General features: G+C 38.0%; 1 protein-coding gene across 1 annotated transcript in view; it reads left to right on the top strand.

The window, feature by feature from the left end:
- The first annotated feature begins 5,977 nt into the window (after positions 1 to 5,977).
- The window catches only part of Ip6k (Inositol hexakisphosphate kinase), a 37,105-nt gene continuing 21,457 nt past the window's right edge, over positions 5,978 to 21,625 (top strand). Inside the window, exons 1-4 of the mRNA XM_065235736.1 lie at positions 5,978 to 6,769; positions 15,040 to 15,304; positions 15,378 to 15,918; positions 16,109 to 16,235. Coding sequence (XP_065091808.1) covers positions 6,646 to 6,769; positions 15,040 to 15,304; positions 15,378 to 15,918; positions 16,109 to 16,235 — 1,057 coding nt within the window. The 5' untranslated portion in view covers positions 5,978 to 6,645. The remainder of the gene's footprint in view (positions 6,770 to 15,039; positions 15,305 to 15,377; positions 15,919 to 16,108; positions 16,236 to 21,625) is intronic.

The raw sequence follows: 21,625 nt of genomic DNA, 5'->3' as shown, positions 1-21,625 counted from the left end.
TTCAGCTGGTAGGAAGTGATAAAAATCCCCATATAGAAATTGAGAGAAGTGGGAATAATTCGCTTTCGATGCATATTCAGGTCAAAAAAAGTGAACGACAATCTAAATTTATTAGTCAGGGACATTGTCGCTCAGTTTTTTCCCGGAAATTATTGTTAAACAAGCTATAATTAAATAAAAATTATTTTTCCCCATACAATTTTACCTGCTTTACTAACAGTCCCCGGAAAGCCAAAAAATTCAAATTTGAGAGAGAAAATTCTCTCTCACGACCTCAATCTCTCAACATGCCATGTATTTTGAGGACACTCGATTTGTGATTTCCCTTTCACAGATTACAAAATAGAGTACCTGTCACTACAAAACATGTCTGGTACCTCTATATATGCATTTAGATTAACATTCATTCATTTTTACATATTCTGCACAAAAGATACTTTCTGCCCCACCCATTTATAAAAATCGGTGGGAAATTCTGTTACGGGTGAACTGTTTTGTGTGCAGAATGTGTAAAAAAGGAGGGACTTCAACTATTAATCTAAATGCATATATAGAGGTACCAGACATGTTGTGCACTGCACTGTCCTCTGTGAACAATTAACGTAAAACACATAATGCTTAGTTTCCGATAGATGTCACCGCAAACAACAGCAGTGACATCTGATGGAACATGAATGCAGAAGCTTGACGAAATGATTAATTAGCTCTGATGAACTCCAGACTACAGGTGAAACGTAAGGAATGCTCCATGGTAGTTCTGAATAGAATTCCAAGGGAATCATGAGTACAGTTCACAGTTAATTTACATGATATTTCTGTAGAGCATTTCCAAAGAGAACTCAAAGAGAGTTCTGACCAGGGCTGGCAAATGTCATTTTCAATGAAAGATCTCACGCGATATTTACAGAGATACTTCTGTCACTATCATCAGATGAGAAAACGATGATAGAGATTTCCTTCAAAATCTCATCGAATCATTTCGTCATGACATGACCTGTTGTTATTATTATTATTATTATTTATTAGTGACACTTTATCACTTCTGTGACATTCGTGTTGACCTGTTGTGATCATCGTAAGTACTAGCTCATTTATTGCTTTTAAAGTTACTTGTACAGAGAAAATCGTAATAATATATTCACTCTACCGATTACATACGGTTACTAGCTTGAATTAATCTAAATCAGTTAGAAATGTAGATGTATTAACCGGAATAGAATTATTCTCATGAGTGGTTGATCATTGGAAAATGACAAGAAAACTAATGATAGATAGTTTCGGCTGTGATAGTGAGAGTACCTGTTTTCTCATTGTCACATGACGGCCGTGATATTTACCAGCCCTGGTTCTGACTAAAACTCAAGAGACTTTTCTTTGTAACGAGAAAGCGAATTCTTAGGAGAATTTCAAGGTACTTGTAAATAGAATTCAAAGTGTAGAATATAAAGGCAATTCTTAAAAGAATTTAATTAAAATTCTGAGGATAATTTAAAAAAAAAGCAAGGAAATTTACAACAAAACTTTGAGATAAATTTCAAAGGAGTTTCACAATGGCGTCCCGTAACCTCACTTTTTACCTGTGCACCAACTTTCAATACCATATTTAATGTCACATTCATACTCGAATCGGTTGAAAAATACACTTTATCTTCTAGTTTACTCGATATCTATCAATTGCAAGAAATATTTTGATACTTGTTTATGTTTTGAGAGTTGGTGCACAGGTAGATTGAGGTTAAGGAAACGCCACTGGAGTTTCAATGTTGTTCATCGTTGAGAACTCAAAGAAGAGTTCCTAGGGTAATTCTGAGGACCATTTCAAGGAATTCACGGGACCCCTACAAGAGAATTCTGAGCGGAGTATAGAAGGAATTCAGAAGACTAATCAATGAGATTTAGGGAGAATACTTAGTGAATACTGAGGAGAGATATTTTCAGAAGAATTCTTTGGGGAATTCCTAGCAAATACAGCGAGAATTGTTAAGATTTTAATGAGAATTGCAAGCAAATTGTTAGAGAATACTTAAGATGAGCTCTGCGGAAACTTTAAGTTGATTCTAAGGAATGGTTTGAGACAATACTAATAAAAATCGTGGGTAAAATTCCAAGTTGATTCAAAAACACAAATATTATCGAGATAAAAAAAAAAATTGGATTCGAAAAGCAAACAGTATTCTGAGATTTCGATTCTTTTTAATTTAATTTAATGCCTAAAATCAATAGAACTATGATTCTGGATTAAGAAAAATCTTCAAGGTTAGGAGATTTTTATTTATCGATTTTTAGGACTTATAAAATGTGAGCTCTTATATTCCGAACGTTGAGAAATTTTCAAGCTTCTGGAACATAAGAAGCTAACACAAATATTCGAAATACCGTATTTTGGAATGTTTAAGATTGTGAGATTAAAATAAATCAATTGTCTGAGAATTCATTTATTTTTAGATTTTTGGCACATTAAAAACTCCTACTGTCTTAAGCTTAGGCAAATTTTCCAAACTTATAGTTTTAGCTAATTTTTGTAAATCTAAGACTTTGAAAAATTTGCGATAAATCGAAGTCAGTAAAACAAATTATCAACTTCCAGATGTAGATTTCTTTTGATTTGAAATATTAGCAGTTTTTTCAAGTTCTTGCACTTCTCTATTTATAATCCTGTTCACGCCCTTGGCTATACATCTTTGAAATTAACGGGGCCACTTTGATTTGATTGTGCCCTGAATGCATCTATAGCCCCTCATTTTTTATTAAATACTTGTTGAGTGTGCGCGGCCTTGCTCGGGATTCAATATTAGCTTGAGTTTATGCGCCGATTCAAAAAAGCATGCTATATTTTTCTGTTTCATTTGTATGTCCCTTACAGAGGGGGAGGGGTCTCGAACTATCATAAGAACCTTTCCCGGCCCCAAAAACCCCTGCATACAAATTTTCACGCCGATCGGTTCAGTAGTATCCGAATCTATAAGGGTCAGACAAACAGACAGAAATTCATTTTTTATAAACTAGGTGGGGTGAAAAGCAACCTCCTTGACCGCCAGAATGCGCTGCTACTGCAAAAAAGGTTATGGTGCCTTGTAGTCCGTTTATATTAAGGCAAAACGGCGAAGCAAACAAAAGAAAAGTTGGATAAATATTATGGGGCTAATGCTCCGTCAGATTACACCGTCAAATCAGTGCCAACATTTCAAAGGGGCGTAATTGCTTTTGTAAACAATGCCTTTAGCCGTCAATTTCTCGCGAATGAAATCTCACCCCTCCAAAATAACAATGCCACCTGGTAGAAGAAACATTTATCTACCTGTTGGTGTCATTATTTTTCATGAGTGAGCTTTAGTTCGCGAGAAATCGACGGCTAAAGCCATTGTTTACAAATGCAATTACGCCCCTTTGAAATGTTGGCACTGAAATATTGGTTTCGAGAGTTTCGTGGTGGCCGCAACTCCACTACCGATCAAGTCCGCAGCGGCAGGCCCTCCGATGTGGTTACAGAGGACAATGTCAAAAAATACATTAAATGGTGTTGGCTGACCGGAAAGTGAAGGTGCGCGAGCTAGCAGATACTGCAAAGATTAGTACTGAACGTACACGCCATATTTTGGGCGAGATTCTGCACATGAAAAAGTTATCCGCTGGGTACCGCGCAAGCTCACTCCTGACCAAAAACACGAATGCGAGAGCACTTTGAAAGAGTGTTGGGACTTGCTGATGCGGAATCGGGCGGACTTTTGGCGTCGATTGGTAACTGTTGATGAAACCTGGATCCACTATTACATCCCAGAGAACGGAATGAGTGCCCGGCAATGGACTGAAACCGGCACGTGTGCTCCGAAGCGGCCGAGGGAGGCTTGATGGGTCGGAAAGGTTATGGCGTCGGTTTTCTGGGATTGTCATGGCATACTCTTCGTGGACTACCTCGAAAAAGGAAAAACCATCAACAAGTATTACTGTATATTGGAGCGATTGAATGCTGAAATCGCTGCAAAATGGCCTCACATGAAATGAACAAGAGCATCGCAACCACGGCTAAAATCAATGACTTACGGCTCCAATTGCTTCCACATCCACCGTATTCCCCAACAAACAATTTTAGCTGCAGATTAGCTTATACAGCCCAAAATTTGACTTATGCAGCTAATTTTTGCCTGTATAAACTAAGCTGCAGCTAAAATGGTTTGTTGGGTCGCCCGATTTGGCTCCCTCAGACTATTATCTCTTCCCAAATCTCAAAAGATGGCTCATCAATAAAAAATTCAGCTCACGTGAGGAAATCATCGACGCCGCGGAGGAGTATTTTGTAGACCTTCCGAAAAATTACTTTTCGGACGGGATCATGAAGTTGAAAAATCGCTGGAATAAGTGTATCGAGCTAAAAGGGGACTATATTTAATAAAATAAAAAAAAAGCATAAAAAAATTTCATTCCAAAGGAGGCTACTTTTTACCCCACTAGTATATATAGATTACTCAAAGTTTAACAATAGAAAGAGGCTGTTCATAAACCACGTAGACACTTTAGGGGATTTGGCAAGTATCTACGCTGCCGCTCATGGCAAGTCCGTACCATAGCACAAAATCTGCAAACCGAAAAAAAACGTATTTAAAGTTACTTTCCACCATTGCTTATTATGTAATGGAACAACCCGTTTGGCTATTTTTCCAACAAAATTGTTGAGTTCATCTAGTATTATGAAAATATGGGTGATTAGCTACCATATCCATGGAAAAAATCAGTTTTGACAATCCATATCTAATCAGTTCATACAAATTTCCGAAAGTATGTATGGATTAGTGTACGTGGAGAGAAGGGGTGCAAAAACCTACGTAGTTTATGAACATCCCCTAAGTTGAATGCATACTAAGTTTACATAAATCAACTTAATTATGAGTCTACGAATGTTCTTGCATTTTTTGTTATGAACGTTAAAGCTATCTCTGGTGACGCCCCTGGGTAAAATACTACCCTTGATATGTAGGTAGTGACCGGCCGTTCAAGCCAGCCACGCGCGTTCTTTGTTCTCTCTCTCCTAAGCACATTGGTATTGGAGCTCAATATCACGGTAAAGTAACATTTTTACCCTTCTTATAAAGGGTAAGGTATACGTATATCATTCGAATCAGCTCGGCGAAATTGGAAAATGGCTGTGTGCGTGCGTGTATATAACAATGTTTTTGAAATCCGTCAACTAGTTCCGGAGATATGGCCCGAAAATGTTTCGGATTATATGGGTAATGAGACTGAATCTGACTAGAAACGAATAAAATCTATCATGTCACCCCACATGATGAAATCAAACCACATTAGAATTCAAAAAATAGTTATAGGATATCATTTGGAGAGCCCAGAATCACACTGGCCTTGCCACAGCCGGACACGTTCCGAGTACCCCCGGGGAAGTTTCCAAAGTATTCAAAAACCAGTTCAATGGAAGTCATTCGGAGTGCCTAGGACCACATTGACTACATCCGGATATGTTTCGGATACCTCCGGGGAAGTTGCCAGTTTCAAACTAGGGTCATAATCCATGATGCGATACCGCTAATCACTTGAGAATTTCTTTATTATATCACTTCATTGTCTCAATTTCTATTAGTATGAAGGGCCAGATCTCACCGTAGGTGGATTAATTCTGGTTTGTCTTAGTAGCTGTCTCTCAGCAAAAAAAGAGAGCGCAGTAGGTTTTTCTCAAATTCTAGAGCAGAGAACCGCTGCCCATCGTCGCTTGCGCGCTAGGCTGGACGCGACACGACGTTTAGTCGCTGGTTAACTCTCTACCTTCAAAGAAGGAATTTTCCCCTTGGCCTACGCAGTGGTCAAGTGGGTTCTCGGTATTCTCGTATAGAGGAGATATACAAAAAAAAAAGCATTTTAAGTAAACTCGGTTTTGCTTCGGAAATTTACGTGCGTGATTCACGATCGTGCAGTTCGACGCATTGGGAATTGTCAACAGTATTCCAAGTGAGTCTTCTATGCAGCGTGAAATGATGGGGAAGCTTTACGTAAGAATGGATGTCGGGTGATTGTTGGCATGGGTGAATCGGAATGGTTTACCTAATTAGAGTGTCATCCAGGGTTGTGATTATTATGACGACGAATATCGCTGAATGTTCAACTTGGCTCAATTATCAGGCGGTCAGAAGATGGTGTTACCGGGCGCACGTACAAGTGTTGATGGGGAAGAAGTGTGGCGAGTGAGTGACTAAGCGCGTCACTTTGCGTCGTCGAATCCTGACTGTGTGGATCGGTTTTCATGTTATGACGTTGGCTCCGTATGATGGCGATGTAGTGTGTTCTTGCTAATCGTTTTGTTTTCATTTGTAAGGTGACTCGAATGAAAGTAAATTGAATGGTAATCGGTGGGAACTGCCGCAGTGTCTAACAAGACAGACGACGAGTTAGCAGCCAAGATATCAAATGGCAACGGAAAGCAATCGAGTGTTGGAATAAGCGATTGAAGATAAGATATGCTAACGGATGAAAAAGTTCTTTGATATACGTCGTCGCCGCGTGAGTGAGTTCAGTTGTGGTTAACATTTATCCGAAGATTGATGGTCTCGAAAGGATCAACACACCCTGTCGCTAACGTGGTCCGATTTATGTGTTCTATTATTTATGGATGATGCTTAGTGCAAGTAATTTTTCCCAGGAATGCAAAAGCAACAAGTGAAGAAACAGAAGCTAATTGAAAATAAAGTGAGTGTACGCTTCGAAGACTGCAGAAACAGGGAAAATTCGCACAAGTGGATTACCGAGTATACTTTACAAGTGGATCGTAAGATATTTCAGTAGAGTTTAGTAGGTTCGAGTCCGATCGTGCCGATTCATTAATCGATCGCCAGTAAAAGCACAAGTGATCGTGAACAATTGAGCATTGGATTGATTTGCGATTTGCAAGTTTTATTACAATATGTTATTGAAAACACAACACATAAACAGCTTTGATTTTCTGTTGTGGATTATAAAGTGTTTCCCTAAAATCGAAATCCCATTTGCTGGAATTAGTTTTAATAGATAAGCTCAGCTCGTTGTACCACAGTTGTTGAACTGTGGATGTTTTCGTAACATTTTTATTGAAGAATATTGTCTGGATGTGAAATCTAGGTTCATGTCAACATAATGAAGTTTTTGCTGTGTGAATTATTACATTTTTGCTGATACTGAAATGAGACGAACCTTTACCGTTCAAGGTTTATCATTAACGCTTCGCATGCACTTAATAGTGCAAAACCATGTCCAAGAAGTTGTTTGAGTTTATACGTGACTTTGGCTTTATCACATGTTATTGAAAACAACCTATTACGCCGTTCGGTGACCTCACAGTTCTCAACTCCCAGTAAGTTCCCATCGATGACTACCAATGGTGTCCATTCGCTTCCAATGGAGAGCTCCATTCCATCCAGGGAACGTCATGAATAGTTGCAAGCTACTGAACCGAGAAAACCGGAAAGACCGGGAATTAACTAAGAATCGGAAACAACCGGGGAAAACCGGAAAATAACAGGGAGCTTGATTGCAACTTTAACATAGTATTTATACTTCAAGAGTGAATTTTCAAATAGTCGTATCTGCTTTTGTAAACAAAGATTCAAACGTCAATTTGTCGAAACTCTTAGCCCGCCCACGCAAACTACCGCCACCATCAGGTAGCGTAAAGATGGTTTAGCTTGCGGGGGCGAGGGTGAGCTAAAAGTTTCAACAATTTGATGTTTGAATATTTTTTTACAAAAGCATATACTTCTATTTTAAAATGCACTCTTGATTTATTTGGGTGATCGAATTCTATTATGGGGTATGCAGAGTCTTCTCTATTTTATTTACCATCATACCAAATTACCAAGTGTAGTAATTTCCATTTAAGACCCATCCTTATCCTTGAAAGATTTCTACAATGTGCATTTCTTCCTTGTCTTGTTACACTTAAAACTTTGAAATGTCTCTTATTTGAGGTCTGCTTAAGGTTTTTTTTAACCTTAGTCACAGAATCTAAGCTTTTGTTCAATCCTCAGGATCTTATTATTTTTTTTCTAAGTGAAACATTTTGTTTTATGTCTGATATTTTTAAATGTAACCACCCGCACAATTTGTGCAAGTCTGAAAGTTTTGAAAAAAAAATCTTCTAGAGACCCTGAAAATTTAGATTTTTGAAGTCCTAAAATCTTGAAAAAAAAAATAGTCTAAGATCTTGATTATTTGTTCAAGATTTGAAGTTTTTTTGGAAAGTTTAGAATCAATAAATCTTTTTCAAGGGTGAGTTCTGATTACTATATATCAGGATTGGTAGCGAGTCACTTTTTAGTGACTTGGTCACTTTTTTCAAGCAACTTGGTCTTGGTCTTAAAAAGGAGACTTTTTTCCTTTTTTAAGACCAAGTCACTAAAGTCAATTTTTCTTGTAATCAATCACTATTTAAAAAAAAAAAATTACGTGAATTTATTTCAAGATTGATCATTCTTCTTGCAGTGTGTAGAGTAGGCCTACATTTATGGATTGGCTTAAAAATCTATAAGCGTGAGCTTAGACAAATTCAGGATAATTCCATAATGTGCTGAAATAAGATCGAGAACCCTTAAGATGATCCGAGAGAATGGGTACAGAGGAGGGCGACCCCGGCGTAGTGGTTAACATCCATACCTCTCACGCCAAAGTCACGAGTTCAAATCTCACCCCGGACAAGTCACGAATGACCCAAGAGTGTTAAAGTGACTATAATAAAAAAAAAAAAAAATGGGTACAGAGACCTTCAGAAAATTTATGAAAATTTCAGATATATTTCAGGAACTTCACAGAAATCCAGAGAATTCCAGGGAAGTTTATATGTGTTCACGAGAATTCCATTTATTTTAAAGCAGAACCGAGATCTTCATTAGAGTTGAGAGCTTTAGGGAAGCTCCGAGAACATCAAGACAGATCATAGAATTAAAGGGCAGTTAAAAAAAAATCAAGGAAATTGCAGAAACCTTAAAGAAGTTTCAAGAAAATTTCCGGGAATTCCCGGAAACTTCGGTTTGCTCTGAAAAAATTTCTGGAACGCAATAAAAATTATATGAACATCCGAAAAATGTGAGAGTATTTCAAGGGTCTTATATCATGGAAATTTCAAGATCTAAATTTTTTCGAAAGTTTAGCTAAGTTGATTAGAGAACATCAACGAAGTTCCATTAATAAAAAAAAAAATGCGAGAACTTTTAGCAAGCACCGATATTTTCAAGAAATTCCAGAGAACTTCTTAGAAATTTAGATATTTTTAGATTGTTTCGTTATATCCAGTGAAATTGCGAGTAATTTGAGGACGATCATAAAAATCCCATTAACTTAAAGAAATTTGCAGCGACTTACAAGGAGTTCCTTGGAATTATGGGATATTCCGAGAATTATATGATTGATCTGAAAACTTTAGAAGATTCAAGGCATTATAAATATACATCAGAAAATTTACCGGAACATTTCATCAATTTAGAGAAATTAAGGTAAACATAGAAATACCCCGTAACGTGGGTAGATTACCTTTTCGTGGTACGTTACGGGATGTAAGATCTACCACCGATTCCTAGTCCCGACTACTTCAAACTAGGGGAACAGGATTTTTCAGTAATCCAAGGAACACATCTTAGTCCTTGTTACTTTTTATGCCTTGTTGATAGTGACAAGACTCGGCTTTGTCCAACGAGGATGATCTTGAAACAAGGAAAAAAATAGTTAGTTAGTCTTCATCTATGTGATTCCTAATCTTCTATTCCCTAGTTTGAAGTGGTTATGACTAGGGTTCTGATGCATGGTGTCATTTCTTAATTTTTTTTTCTCCAATTTTGACTGTCAAAGGGGCGCGCCTTTGGAGGATGTTCCAACACTCCGAAGGGTATAAATAGCGGGACCTTTCAATTAGAGTCGGATCCTTGCGATAAATGCGAGAATGACAACTGTAAAAAAAATCAAATACTTTATAATTTCTCAATAGTGATGGAGTAATACGACATGCACTAAACTTAGGACACGGTATATACTACAATAGATCAAATTACTGGTCGCAGTGGTTTTAGATCCCGAACAGAGCAAAAAAAAAGCATAGGAAACTTTAGGGCTGGACTCCAGGGAAAATTAATGATTTAAGACAAAGTTTCGTGAGCGTTTATAAACTTTATAAAACATAACGAAAATTGTAAAACTTAAAGGCAATTGAATCGATTCCAGTAAAATTGTGGGTTCTTTTAAAAAGATACTTAGATATTTAGGGCAGTCTAGAGAATTTTAAGGAAGTTGAGAAATATTTTGGACAGTTTTAAAACATCAGGAATCTCTAGACTGTTGGAATAGCTGTTAGTTTTGAAAATCGACAAATCTTGAGAACTTCGGTGACAATAATAGAACTATATTAATTATTTCTTGCAGGAGCTTAAAAAAGTTCCTGAAATTTTAGAATAACTTCGAAAACTTCACAGAAGTACAGTGATCTTCTGAAATATTTCGATAACTTTTTTAAAAGTCTATGAAACTAAGGGAAGATCCGAGACATGGACATTACGGGAGCATTTCAAATAAATTTAGTAAAGCTCCATAAACAAGGGAAATTTCATGGGAGTTCAGTTCCATTAGTTTCACTAAATTAGCGAAAATTTTTAAGAAGGCCCAAATTTTCAGAGAACTTTAGAGATGTTAAGAAAATTATTTAGGTTTTCGCATAAGTCCAGAAGTTTACGGAAGCTTAAGCATTTTTAGAACAGTTCAATTAAATTCAGGGTAGTACAACACGCTTCATGAGAACTGCAAACACTTTAGAGAAGTTTCGACAACGTCAAGAAAGATATTGATCTCACTAAAAAGCTAAAACTTCAAGAAATAAAAGATATCATCAGAGCAGCGAATTGTTAAAACTTTAGAGAAGATTCATGATCGTATGGAAAATTGTGGAAACTTTAGGAAGTCCGAAAAAGTTTAGAGAAGTTAAAAACAATGATGAAAATTATTGCGAGCATCAGGCTAGTTTCTTTTTTCCCCTTGATTTGTTTTGTGTGCTGAGCACCAATGCTACCGACGCCAGGGAAGCAGCTTCTACACCTGGATCCTACCTATCTATCCAACAACTCATGAACCGGGGACAAATGGCTTTACTTCCCTTTCGAAGGAAAACGTGATCAGAGATGTTATGCCCTCAGAACAACAAAAGCCTGCTGGGGTGAGAGATAATCACGCGTACCATTACACCACCGCCGCCGCTGAGGCTAGTTTCTCAAACTACAAAAGAACTTCAAGGCAGCTTCATTAACTTCAGGAATATTTTGGGAACTTTCAAGTTGTTCTGAGACCTCAGAATAGTCGATTGCATATTCAATGGAGATTTTTCGTGCAAATTCGCTTGGAGTTCTCCTCATCATAGCATAGCATATGCGATTGCACAAATCGTAGGTGTCTCCTCATCATTCGCTCGTATTCTCCCGAAACTCACTTAGAACGCTTCTCTGCAATATCTAAAAAAAATATCACAAAAATATAGTTAGAATGCTTCTCGCAACTATCCTCCGAATCAAATTTTCTTTTTATTAACCTAGGAATTGCCTTGAAATTCTCCTTAGTAAGAAATCATATAGAAAGATTCTCAGAATTTTCATTGAATTCATTTCAGATTTCTTTTTTAATCTCACTCCTTCTCTTGGAATTCTACTCACATTGAAAACCTCATAAGAATTCATTTTCATTTCTCCTCACAAATTCCTTAGATTTCTCCCCCTAAATTTGTTTGGCAATCTCTCCTGGAGTTATTTTCCGAATTTCTTTGAAGATCTCCTGGAGTTATTCTCAGATTTAATTGTAATCCTCCTTTAAGCATCCCAAAATGCATTCTTCTTCTTCTTCTTCTTCTTCTTCTGTCCTTTATTTAACGTCGGACTCTGTTCCGCAATCTAGTGCCAATCACCGACGGACAGAAAATGCATTCTTTTCTTTGGAATATCCTTAGTAAAAAAATTTATTAAATTTTCTGAGTTATTCCCTAAGATTCCCTGAGACTTCCAAGTATTTTATGCGTCAAACACTTGCCTTTTAATATCTTCTTGGATCTAACAAGTACACATTTTCATTATAACATCAAATGATTTCAGTATTGCGAAAATCCTTTTTTTTATAGCAAGTGAGTAGAAGCAACCCTGCCTAGGGTGCCTCCTAAATATAATCTAAAAAAAAGATCTTCGTGAAAATTAGCAATGTTAACATGTAGGGGAAATGGATGTAATGTCGGCCTAATTTTAATTTTCAATAGCGACCAAAAATATCCATTAGTACCGTCCCTTAGATCCATTAGAGCCATTTCCCCTAGAAGCACAAACTTGATCAAAATGTGGTTCAGATATATAGAAAGAACCCTTTTAGACAGTACAAACCCCATATTGACGCAATTGGGCGCAATTTAGTTATAGAAGTCTAAACATTATATTCAATGCAAAATTGTGATCTAGTAATATAATAGCTTAGGTAAACAGAAATTATAATCGATTGTAGATTATTTTATTACATAAAGAAATAGGGGAAATGTTGGCTTCGGCAATACCTTAACCTATTATCGTCAGGGGGGTAAACAAAGTCCCAGAGCACTAAAATTTAGCCAATAGATGCTCTCAAGGACGTTGTTTACCCCCTGACGATAATAGGTTGAGATATTGCCGAAGCCAACATTTCCCCTAGTTATTCTCGTTAGGTTTGAGAAAAAAGGAGTCCATTGAAATTTACTATTCATATACATTCAATTTCTTGAAAGATCAATGTGTCATGCCTTGGTAAAAAATCTACTGATTTACATCGAATTTTCATCTTTTCCGCTATGCACAAAATTCAATTCTTGTCGGATTATTCTGAAATTTTGCATACAAGTCTAAAATAGGGGAAATGTCTCTTATGTTGGCCTATGGATCTAAGATTGGACCCATCGCTGAAAATCTGCTATTTATCAATTTTATCTAGATTAACGCGTTATTGGGACTTTACTTATGTATATTTTTGGTTGCTATTGAAAATTTAGTCGATTGCTGAATTTATGTATGGGCCCAAATTAGGGACACTTAGGCCGACATTACCTGCATTTCCCCTATATTTGAAAATCTGAAAAAATTTATAAAATTAGTAATTTATGAAATAAAATCAATTACAACCGGCGTCGTCCCACTGCGCAGGAGCCTCAGTGGTGAGATTGAAACGAAACATGTTTCCAATGAACGCTTGTATGGAAAAATTCGCTTCGTATTGGTTACAGTACGACCCGATATCCTATTAGTGTTACAACAATTTGTGGTTGTATTTTTTCCTTGATTTGTTTTCCGTCGATATTGTTTTCCGTGCTGAGCACCAATGCTACCGACGCCAGGGAGGCAACTCCCACACCTGAACCCTACCTATCGACCCATCAACTCATGAACCGGGGACCGACGGCTTTACTTCCCTTCCAACGGCGAAGCAAGGTGTGATCAGAGATGTTATGCCTCACAACATCCCGGTGGCGCCGACTGGGATTGAACCCAGGGCTGCTATGGTGAGAGGCAATCACACTTACCACAACACCACCGGCGCCACTAATTTGTGGTAGTAAGGAGTTGAGTAATTTTTGTCACGTTCACATTGTGAAGCATGATCATACAAACGAATCTTTTGAAGACAATTTATGGCTAAAATGAAAGTTAAAATGTCATCCCCAGACAAGTTCATCCAGTTTTCTATTACTAATATAGTTGAAGATGCTAATTTCAAATAACAGACTAAGGTAATTTTTATACGATAGATGAGGAGATGAAAGTATAGAGTCGATAGTTCCGTTTGAGTACGGCAGTGTGAAAATTGTAGAAAGCGAGCAAGGACAACTTTTAAGGAAGGTACAAGTCGGTTTGATCATATCCCTTTACCAAACTCCCCCGTTGGAAGAGGGATGGTGAGGGGTATTCCCCGAAGCACCCCATTTAAATGCAATATTGCAATTGAAATCTGCTAAATGTGTCACAGCATCGACACACATTTTAACATAGCTTTATGTCAAAGTTAACCTAACTGTTGCTATGAATTTGTAACAAATCAGTAAGTTTCAGAACAATGGAACCATCTCTAATCTTGCCGTCAATATTAATTGGGGTAGCTGAATTAACATTTCAGCTGGTTCTTATGTCTACTTATTTTGTTTATTAAAATTTCCTGAGTATTCCAGGTTTTCCCACAATTTTATGGATAATTTCCATGTTTATAAGAAAGATGTTATCTAATTTCTATAAACAAAATATTTTCAACAAATGACATTCAGTTTTAAGAGATCAATTTTACAATAAAATCCATTAAAATTCAGTGGCGTTTCCTTAACCTCAATCTACCTGTGCACCAACTCTCAAATCGTAAACAATTATCAAAATATTGATTGCAATGGATAGATATCGAGTAAACTAGAAGATTAAGTGTCGAGTATGAATATGGTATTAAATCTGGTCATTGGAGGCGAACCAGCCCAAGGCTGAAAGCCTCCCTAATAAAGATAAATAATAATAATAATATTAAATCTGGTTTTGATAGTTGATGCACAGGTAAAAAGTGAGGTTACGGGACGCCACTGTTAAAATTTTAAGTTCAACATTTACTTAAATCTAAGATCTTATAAAATATCAAAGCCTTAAAGTTTCGAACTACAAATCCAACATCCAAAATCCCGGAATTAGAAGCATGCCATTTGTTTAATTTGTGTGCAGCCAATTACTTTGACCATAGAATGTCCTTCTCCAGTGCAAACAGAGATGGTCCAATTGAATCACAGCGAACTAAAGTCACCGCCTCGTCATCAGTTCCCACTGAAAAAAAAGTAATAAATTCTACCGTATCCGAGAGCAGTCAAACTATGACGACGTACTTTCTCAGTCACTGGCTACATTATTGCATCAGCAGTTCATCATCGTCGAAGATGTTGACCCCATTTCGCCTGACCAAGTGTTCGCCACACCACCACGCCCTCACCGATTGCACATCTAAATTTAGCTAGAACCTACAGCATCTAACCAGTTTTCCGTGTTTCTCTCCGTTTCATTTCAGTTCTATCTAACGTGACTAGCCCGCCGCGCAGCTCGCCGAACGAAGTGGAAAGCATTCGCAGTCGCGAGAACACGCCGCAGCAAGGGACGGGACCTTTCGTTCTCAAGAGCATAGGAAAAGTCGTTAAGGTGGCTCCGCAGGCCGTACAACGACCTTTAGTCAGTACAATAAGGTTTCACTTTCCGCCGGTGGTAATCGTTGCGAATCCGCCACCCGATATCGAACGCACTTCTTGCCGGAGCAGGGTACAGTTTTCGCCACAAGGGTATGGTATATTTTCTGGGACATTGGGGCATGGGAGATACTGAACGCACTACAACTCAGCATGTCTCCAATAGTGTGCAGCTACAGAAGCAAAAAAGTTTCGTCTTCAGTCAGTCGCAGCAGCATCTCTCTGTACGAAATGATGAATATATTTCAGCAGTACAGCAGCTGCAGCAGCAGAGACATCACCAGTTGCAATATCAGCAACAACAGCAGCAGCAGCAACAGCAGTTTGGAACAGACTCGTCGGCGCTCATTAGTGGTTTCTGCCTAACCAAAAGCGCCAACGCCGATCCATCGCCGTTCTTCGACGATCAACAACAACAACAACAGCAACAGCAACAGCAGGAGCAGCTCAACAATTGTCACATCAATAGTGGCAGTGTCGTTAGCAATACTCAGCATCATCAGCACGTGCACAGTCATCTTCTTAGCAATCGTCGAAACAGCAGTAATAGTGTCAGTGTCGGTAGTGATCAGTGTTGTTCGCAAGAGTTCAATTTCCATCACCATCATCTTCATCATCATCAGTACCATCAGCAGCAACAGCAGCAGCAGCAACACGACACTGAGAGTGACGAAGATGAGATTGCTCTGTATCCACTCAATAATCAGGTGGGTATCGTATCTGTTTTAGGTTTGGCCGAATGCATGTTGAGTTAGTTAGTTCGATTCTAAGAATGTAGCAAAAATGTAGCTCACAATTAGAGAGTATAATGCAGTTGTGCTGTGTGACTCTTTTTCCGCAACCAGTTCTAACAGTTTCATCTTTTTCACTCTCTATTCTCCCCCGGGAAACAACCAGGTCGGCGGCCATACGCGACTGCTACTGCTGAATCAGAGCACCGTTATCAAACCGTTGAATCTACGAGAACTAGAGTTCTACCAAAACATTCCCAGCGACATCCAGCAGTTCGTTCCAAAGTATAGAGGTAAGTCACACACACACACAAAATACCCAATCAGCGAGACAATCAACAAGCAAATTCGATTGTCATCCCCAGCAGTGAAATGAGTGAGCAAACACAACGCGAATGCACTTTTGTCCTTGAATGCACGTTTTCCAGAGGGAGCAGCGAACGCCACTGCTGCTACTGAAACTAACGCCATTGACATTCGCATTCAGTTGTTTGCTCTTGGATCTGGTAGGAGTACGTATATATTTGCGCGTATAGACTCGCACTTATCTCACACCCTCGAGAGAAGAAAAGGGACACTTTTCTATTTATGGAATTGTAACATTAGGTTTTTCAAAGCCACCATTGCTGTCCGGAGTGACATGCTACTGCGGAAAGGACGATGCGAATATGCAGTAGCGAAATTAGATTTACTCGAGCCGGTGGGGTGGCGCAAAGGGGGCCGTACATTATTCGCATTTCTTCGGTAATAGTACATAGATAGCGCTCGCGCTCGCGCAAAAGCTTTTCAAGGTCGCAAGTCAATAGCGTTGTTAGAATTCACCATCACACGCTGTATCGGGCAACCGGTTGTCTGCTAAAGTGAACATCCCTAATGAATTGCATTATCCAGGGTGGCAACTCTACCAGGGAATGACGGGGTTTTATTTAAACCAGGAAAATGTAGGGAATTTTTTAAATTCACAAGGATAGTCAACTGCAGCAACATTTTTATTACATTGATTTTAAACGAAAACAGTGTTTTTGTTGCGCTTTCAAAATGTAACAAGTCAGTCAAAATTACTCATTTACATCTCGACTATGTATTTTATAATCTTTGATCAATCAAATTTGTTGTTAGCTGTAAAACCATTTGAAACCAAATAAATGCAATATTTATTCAGATCGTAAAGGTTGTAGTGGTTTGATATGAAGGGTTCGGTGACAACCTTTAGGGAAAAGATACTGAGAAGCTGATAGTCATGATCAACACAACATAAAAAGGATCATAATAAATGCTCAAGAAAAAAAATCCGGCACCCGGCGGGATTTGAACTCACAAATTGGGTTGGGTTGTCAAATTTTTCGCACGATGTTCGTGTGTATCAGCTTCTCAGTATCGTTTCCCTAAATACAAAAAAATAGCAGTCTTACCCAGAAGTCATTTAACTATAAAGGATCAAAAGATCGTAGGTTAAATCTCAAGCTCCTTCACATTAAGGTGCAATTTACTTTGGTGCGATGTCCAAAAATTCAAACCCAATTTTTTCGACGCATCAATTTAGATAGCAAAAAACTCTCATCATTTCATTCCTTTTGCTATTTTACACAAAATGACGTGAACTTTTTGCAATCTGAAATTATGCGTCGATAAAAACCGGATTTGAATTATTCGAAAATGCATGAAAGTAAATTGCACCTTAAATTTTCGCACAACTTAATATAGATTTATTATAGTGTTTTTTTTTTAATATTTCCCTACCTCATGACTTATTAAATCCATTCCATTTAAATAGCTTCATGCCGCTAGGAATCGAAAGTCGAAATCTTTTTCTTTTCTGTGTTCTAGTAGCGACCATTTTTGCTTACTGAGTAGAATATGGGTATACTGAGTAGAATAGCATGGGTATTTATTACTCCTTCGTATAAGAAGCCTAAGCAACGGTGTTTGATTATTTTTTTCGTTGTTTGGTAGAAGAAATCGTAGAAAATAAACACTTATAGAACTCGATCGGACCGATGCGAAGAAAAAATCCAATTTTAATATGAGGTATGCTTAATCCGAGCTCAAAAACATAGTTGGTCGCCGTGGTTTGTTGTGATTGAAGGGGTGCGGTGGCCAAGTGGTGACCATTTTTGCTAACTGAGGAAAAGGTCATGAGTTCTATACTAAATTACTGAATTGATAGGTCGCATCTATTTCCAAAATGAATCCTGATTAAATTTCCTCTTCCGGCTTACAAAAATGTGCCTTTCCGTGATAAAGCAATGCTGAGGTTAGGAGGAGAAGTTTACCGAAGTTAAAAATATTTCCTTAAACTTTTCTAAGATGTTCATTTAAATTGTCCTCATTTTTTTTAGAATTGTCCTCAAATTATGATCTTTTTTATATTTTTTTTTTCGAAATTCTTTTGAAGTTCTTTTTCTGAATCTCCTTTAGTATTCTTTTGAAATTATCGTCAGATAACCTTTTAAACTCAGCTGGCGCGGGTGGTGTAGTGGTAAGCGTGACTGCTTTCTCACCGCAATGGGTCTGGGTTCAATCCCAGCCGAGGTCGGTGGGATTTTTTTGAGGCATAAAAATCTCTGGAAGGGAAGCCGTTGGGTCCGGCCCATGTGTGTTTGAATGGGTGCGATATTCTACGCAGGTGTGGAAGCTGCCTTCCTGCACGTTCGATTGCCGTCAATGGATGGCAATCGATATCTATATTGCGGAACAGAGACTGACGTTAAATAAAGGAAAGGAGAACCCTTTAAACACTGTTTTCAACTCTGTCAAAAGTCGCTTCTGAATCACCTAGGAATTAAATTCAGAACTTCCTTTCTTCTCCCTAGAAATACCTTGGACTGCATCACAAAATATCTTTGGACTATATGTATCTCAAAATTTGGAATGCTGGTCAGAGCTCCCTTCGAATTTTTACCAGGATTTTTTTAGGAAACCTCCTAAGTATTTGCTTTGAATTAACACTTTAATTCCTTAAATCCACCCCAAATTTCAAGAGGATTTCTTGGAAAAATTCTATCAAAAAATCTCTTTAAATTGTAAGAATCCTGAAAGATCTTTTAAGTATCAAATCCTTGCTATTTTTTCCAGGTGATGTCTAGGATCTTGATTTTTTTTTTCCAGGATCCCACATTTTGAATATTTTCTCAATCGTTTGTTTTTAATCTATGATCACGAAAAATTTTATAATTCATAAATCTCGAACAGATGTCGTAATAGAAGACTATAAACAAATGCGTTGAAATTTTTTTGGAAATTTTCTTAAATACCAAATTTATTGAACACTTTCGTTTCTTGTTTAAGATTTGCACCGGGAATCTCAATATGAAAATTCACTGGCCACAACGATCTATTTGTATTTATGTGCGATTATGCTGGTTCTTGAAGTACATACAACAAAATGTGCTACATTTTCCTTATTTTTCGTGCCTTTTGCGATTTCAGGCCATTTTGGTTTAAGAGGCTACGTATTTCCTTTTTAAAAGTTGTTTTTGGCGCTTTAAGGTGAAAGTTAATGCTTTTCCGTTGATACTGACTTCACACCCGTTCGAACCACACCCAAATTAAAAATGCACCAATTCCAACAAGCATTGCAAATTAGCAAAATGCGAAGTACATATTGAAATTTGGACCATATTCGTAAATACAATATTATTGTATAATTATATAAATTCTACTATTAAAATGACAACTTCAATTCCAAGATTCCAAGTTCAGGATAGTCCTTCCGAAGTTCAGGGAAGTCCTGCCAAAGTTCAGGGAAGTCCTGCCGAAGCTCAGGGAAGTTCTGCCGAAATTCAGGGAAGTCCTGCTGAAGTTTAGCGAAGTCCTGCCGAAGTTCAAGGAAGTCCAGCCAATGCTCAGGGAAAGCCTGCCGAACTTCGGGAAAGTTTTGCCGAGGTTCAGGGATGTCCTGTCGTAGTTCAGGAAACTCTTGCCGTCAGGGAATGCCTGCCGAAGGTCGGGGAAGTCCAGCTGATCTTCAGGGAAGTCCTGTCGAAGTTCAGGGAAGTCCTTCCATTTCAATTCTTGGATGTTGGTTTATTTTCACAATGTTGGTTCCAAGATGGCGAATGATTTTCAAAATGGTGGATTTAAAATTATAAGCCTTCGATAAAATGTACGATCTTTCTAAATATAATGCTGTTGAATGCTTATAATAACTTTACTATTGAAATTGCATTTTGTTTTTTTTTTCTAAATCAGGGCAATTTTGGAGTTGTAAGATTATTTTAGAGCGTTAATAGGGAATTTTTATGAGTGCCTTAGTAATGTTTACCGTTTTTAATGCCAGCAGTTTTGATGCCAGTTCTGCATTTGTGTTGCTAATGGCGGTTATTTTTGGCATTTTATTTTGGCGTTTATTAATTAAGTGTTATTTATTAAGTGATGTAAAAACTATTAAAATACGCCATACTTTGTTTGAAAACGCATATTAGGGTTCAAGACTATTTTTGTTAGGTTTCTATGGCAATTTGTAACCTTTTCAGACGATACTATGGCAATTTGTCGCCTTTTTAAATGCCTTTCCGCATTCATTGATTTACGCGTTTTGAGAACTTTTTGGATTTTTGAAACGATAGATTTAACAGTATTTTTTCCCCTGATTTATTTTCCATCGATCTTGTTTTCCGTGCTGAGCACCAATGCTACCGACGCCAGGGAGGCAGCTCACACATCTGGACCCTACCTATCGACCCATCAACTCATGAACCGGAGACCAACGGCTTTACTTCCCTGATCAGAGATGTTATGCCTCAGAACATTCCGGCGGCGCCGACTGGGATTGAACCCAGGCTTGCTGGGGTGAACCCTGATTATTGTTGATAAATTACATTCCATTCTTCGAATTCGTATGAATGGTGCGAGGATAAACGTCGTTGATATTGTTAAACAAAACTTGTTGTCCGGTCGTTGTCTTTCGAGAAACGTTTTCCTACAAACGGTCATTGACAACGACATTCGATCATTGGTACTAGCTTGTTACACTTTTCAAGGTGCAGGTCAGCATCGGTCTGTTGACAGATACAACTACTCTGCACTCTGTCTCGCAGTTCTTATTTACAGTTACATTGAAACAGGCGTCGCACCTTCTTTGATCCAGTAGATGAGTGTTATGCTTGGTTTGCTGATGGGTGGGTGCAACAGGCGCCAGACGATCGTGTTCCTGTGCGTGTTTTTTTCCTGTTCTTTCTGGTTGATCCTGTCCTGATCCGTTGACAAATCGTACGTCGTGTTGGTCGGACAACTAACAAGAGCGTGGATCAGAATGATGACATATGCGAACATTGATGTTAATTATATTTAAATCTGAAAATAAGTTTTACCGTGAGGCATATTCAAAATCTTCAACATATTTTTCGTTTTCAAGATCAAATTAAAAAAAAAAAACAATCTTATTCCGGATTCCTTTTGGAACAGAGTTATACAAATTTGCACCTTCGACTGTTTGTAACAATATACAACTACAATCTCCAAGCTTGCTTCCTGTATGTCCATTCTTCGGGCAATGACAAGAAACAGGTGGCCTTTCAGCTCCATTGGAGTTTTCCACCGGTCATTCGAAGAAATACCACACCACCCGTGAGGTAGCAACGGGAAAACAAAATCCTCCCCAAATTGTGAAGACTTTGCCTGCCGCACAAGTAACTCAAGTTCACCTGCTGTACTACATCACTTTTATGATCACCACTCGTCC

Source organism: Ochlerotatus camptorhynchus, unplaced genomic scaffold, assembly GCF_037179485.1.
Source record: "Ochlerotatus camptorhynchus isolate MF236.1 unplaced genomic scaffold, CSIRO-AGI_Acam_v1.1 ptg000503l, whole genome shotgun sequence".
NCBI lineage: Eukaryota > Metazoa > Arthropoda > Insecta > Diptera > Culicidae > Ochlerotatus > Ochlerotatus camptorhynchus.
This window is presented reverse-complemented; position numbering and strand designations above follow the sequence as displayed.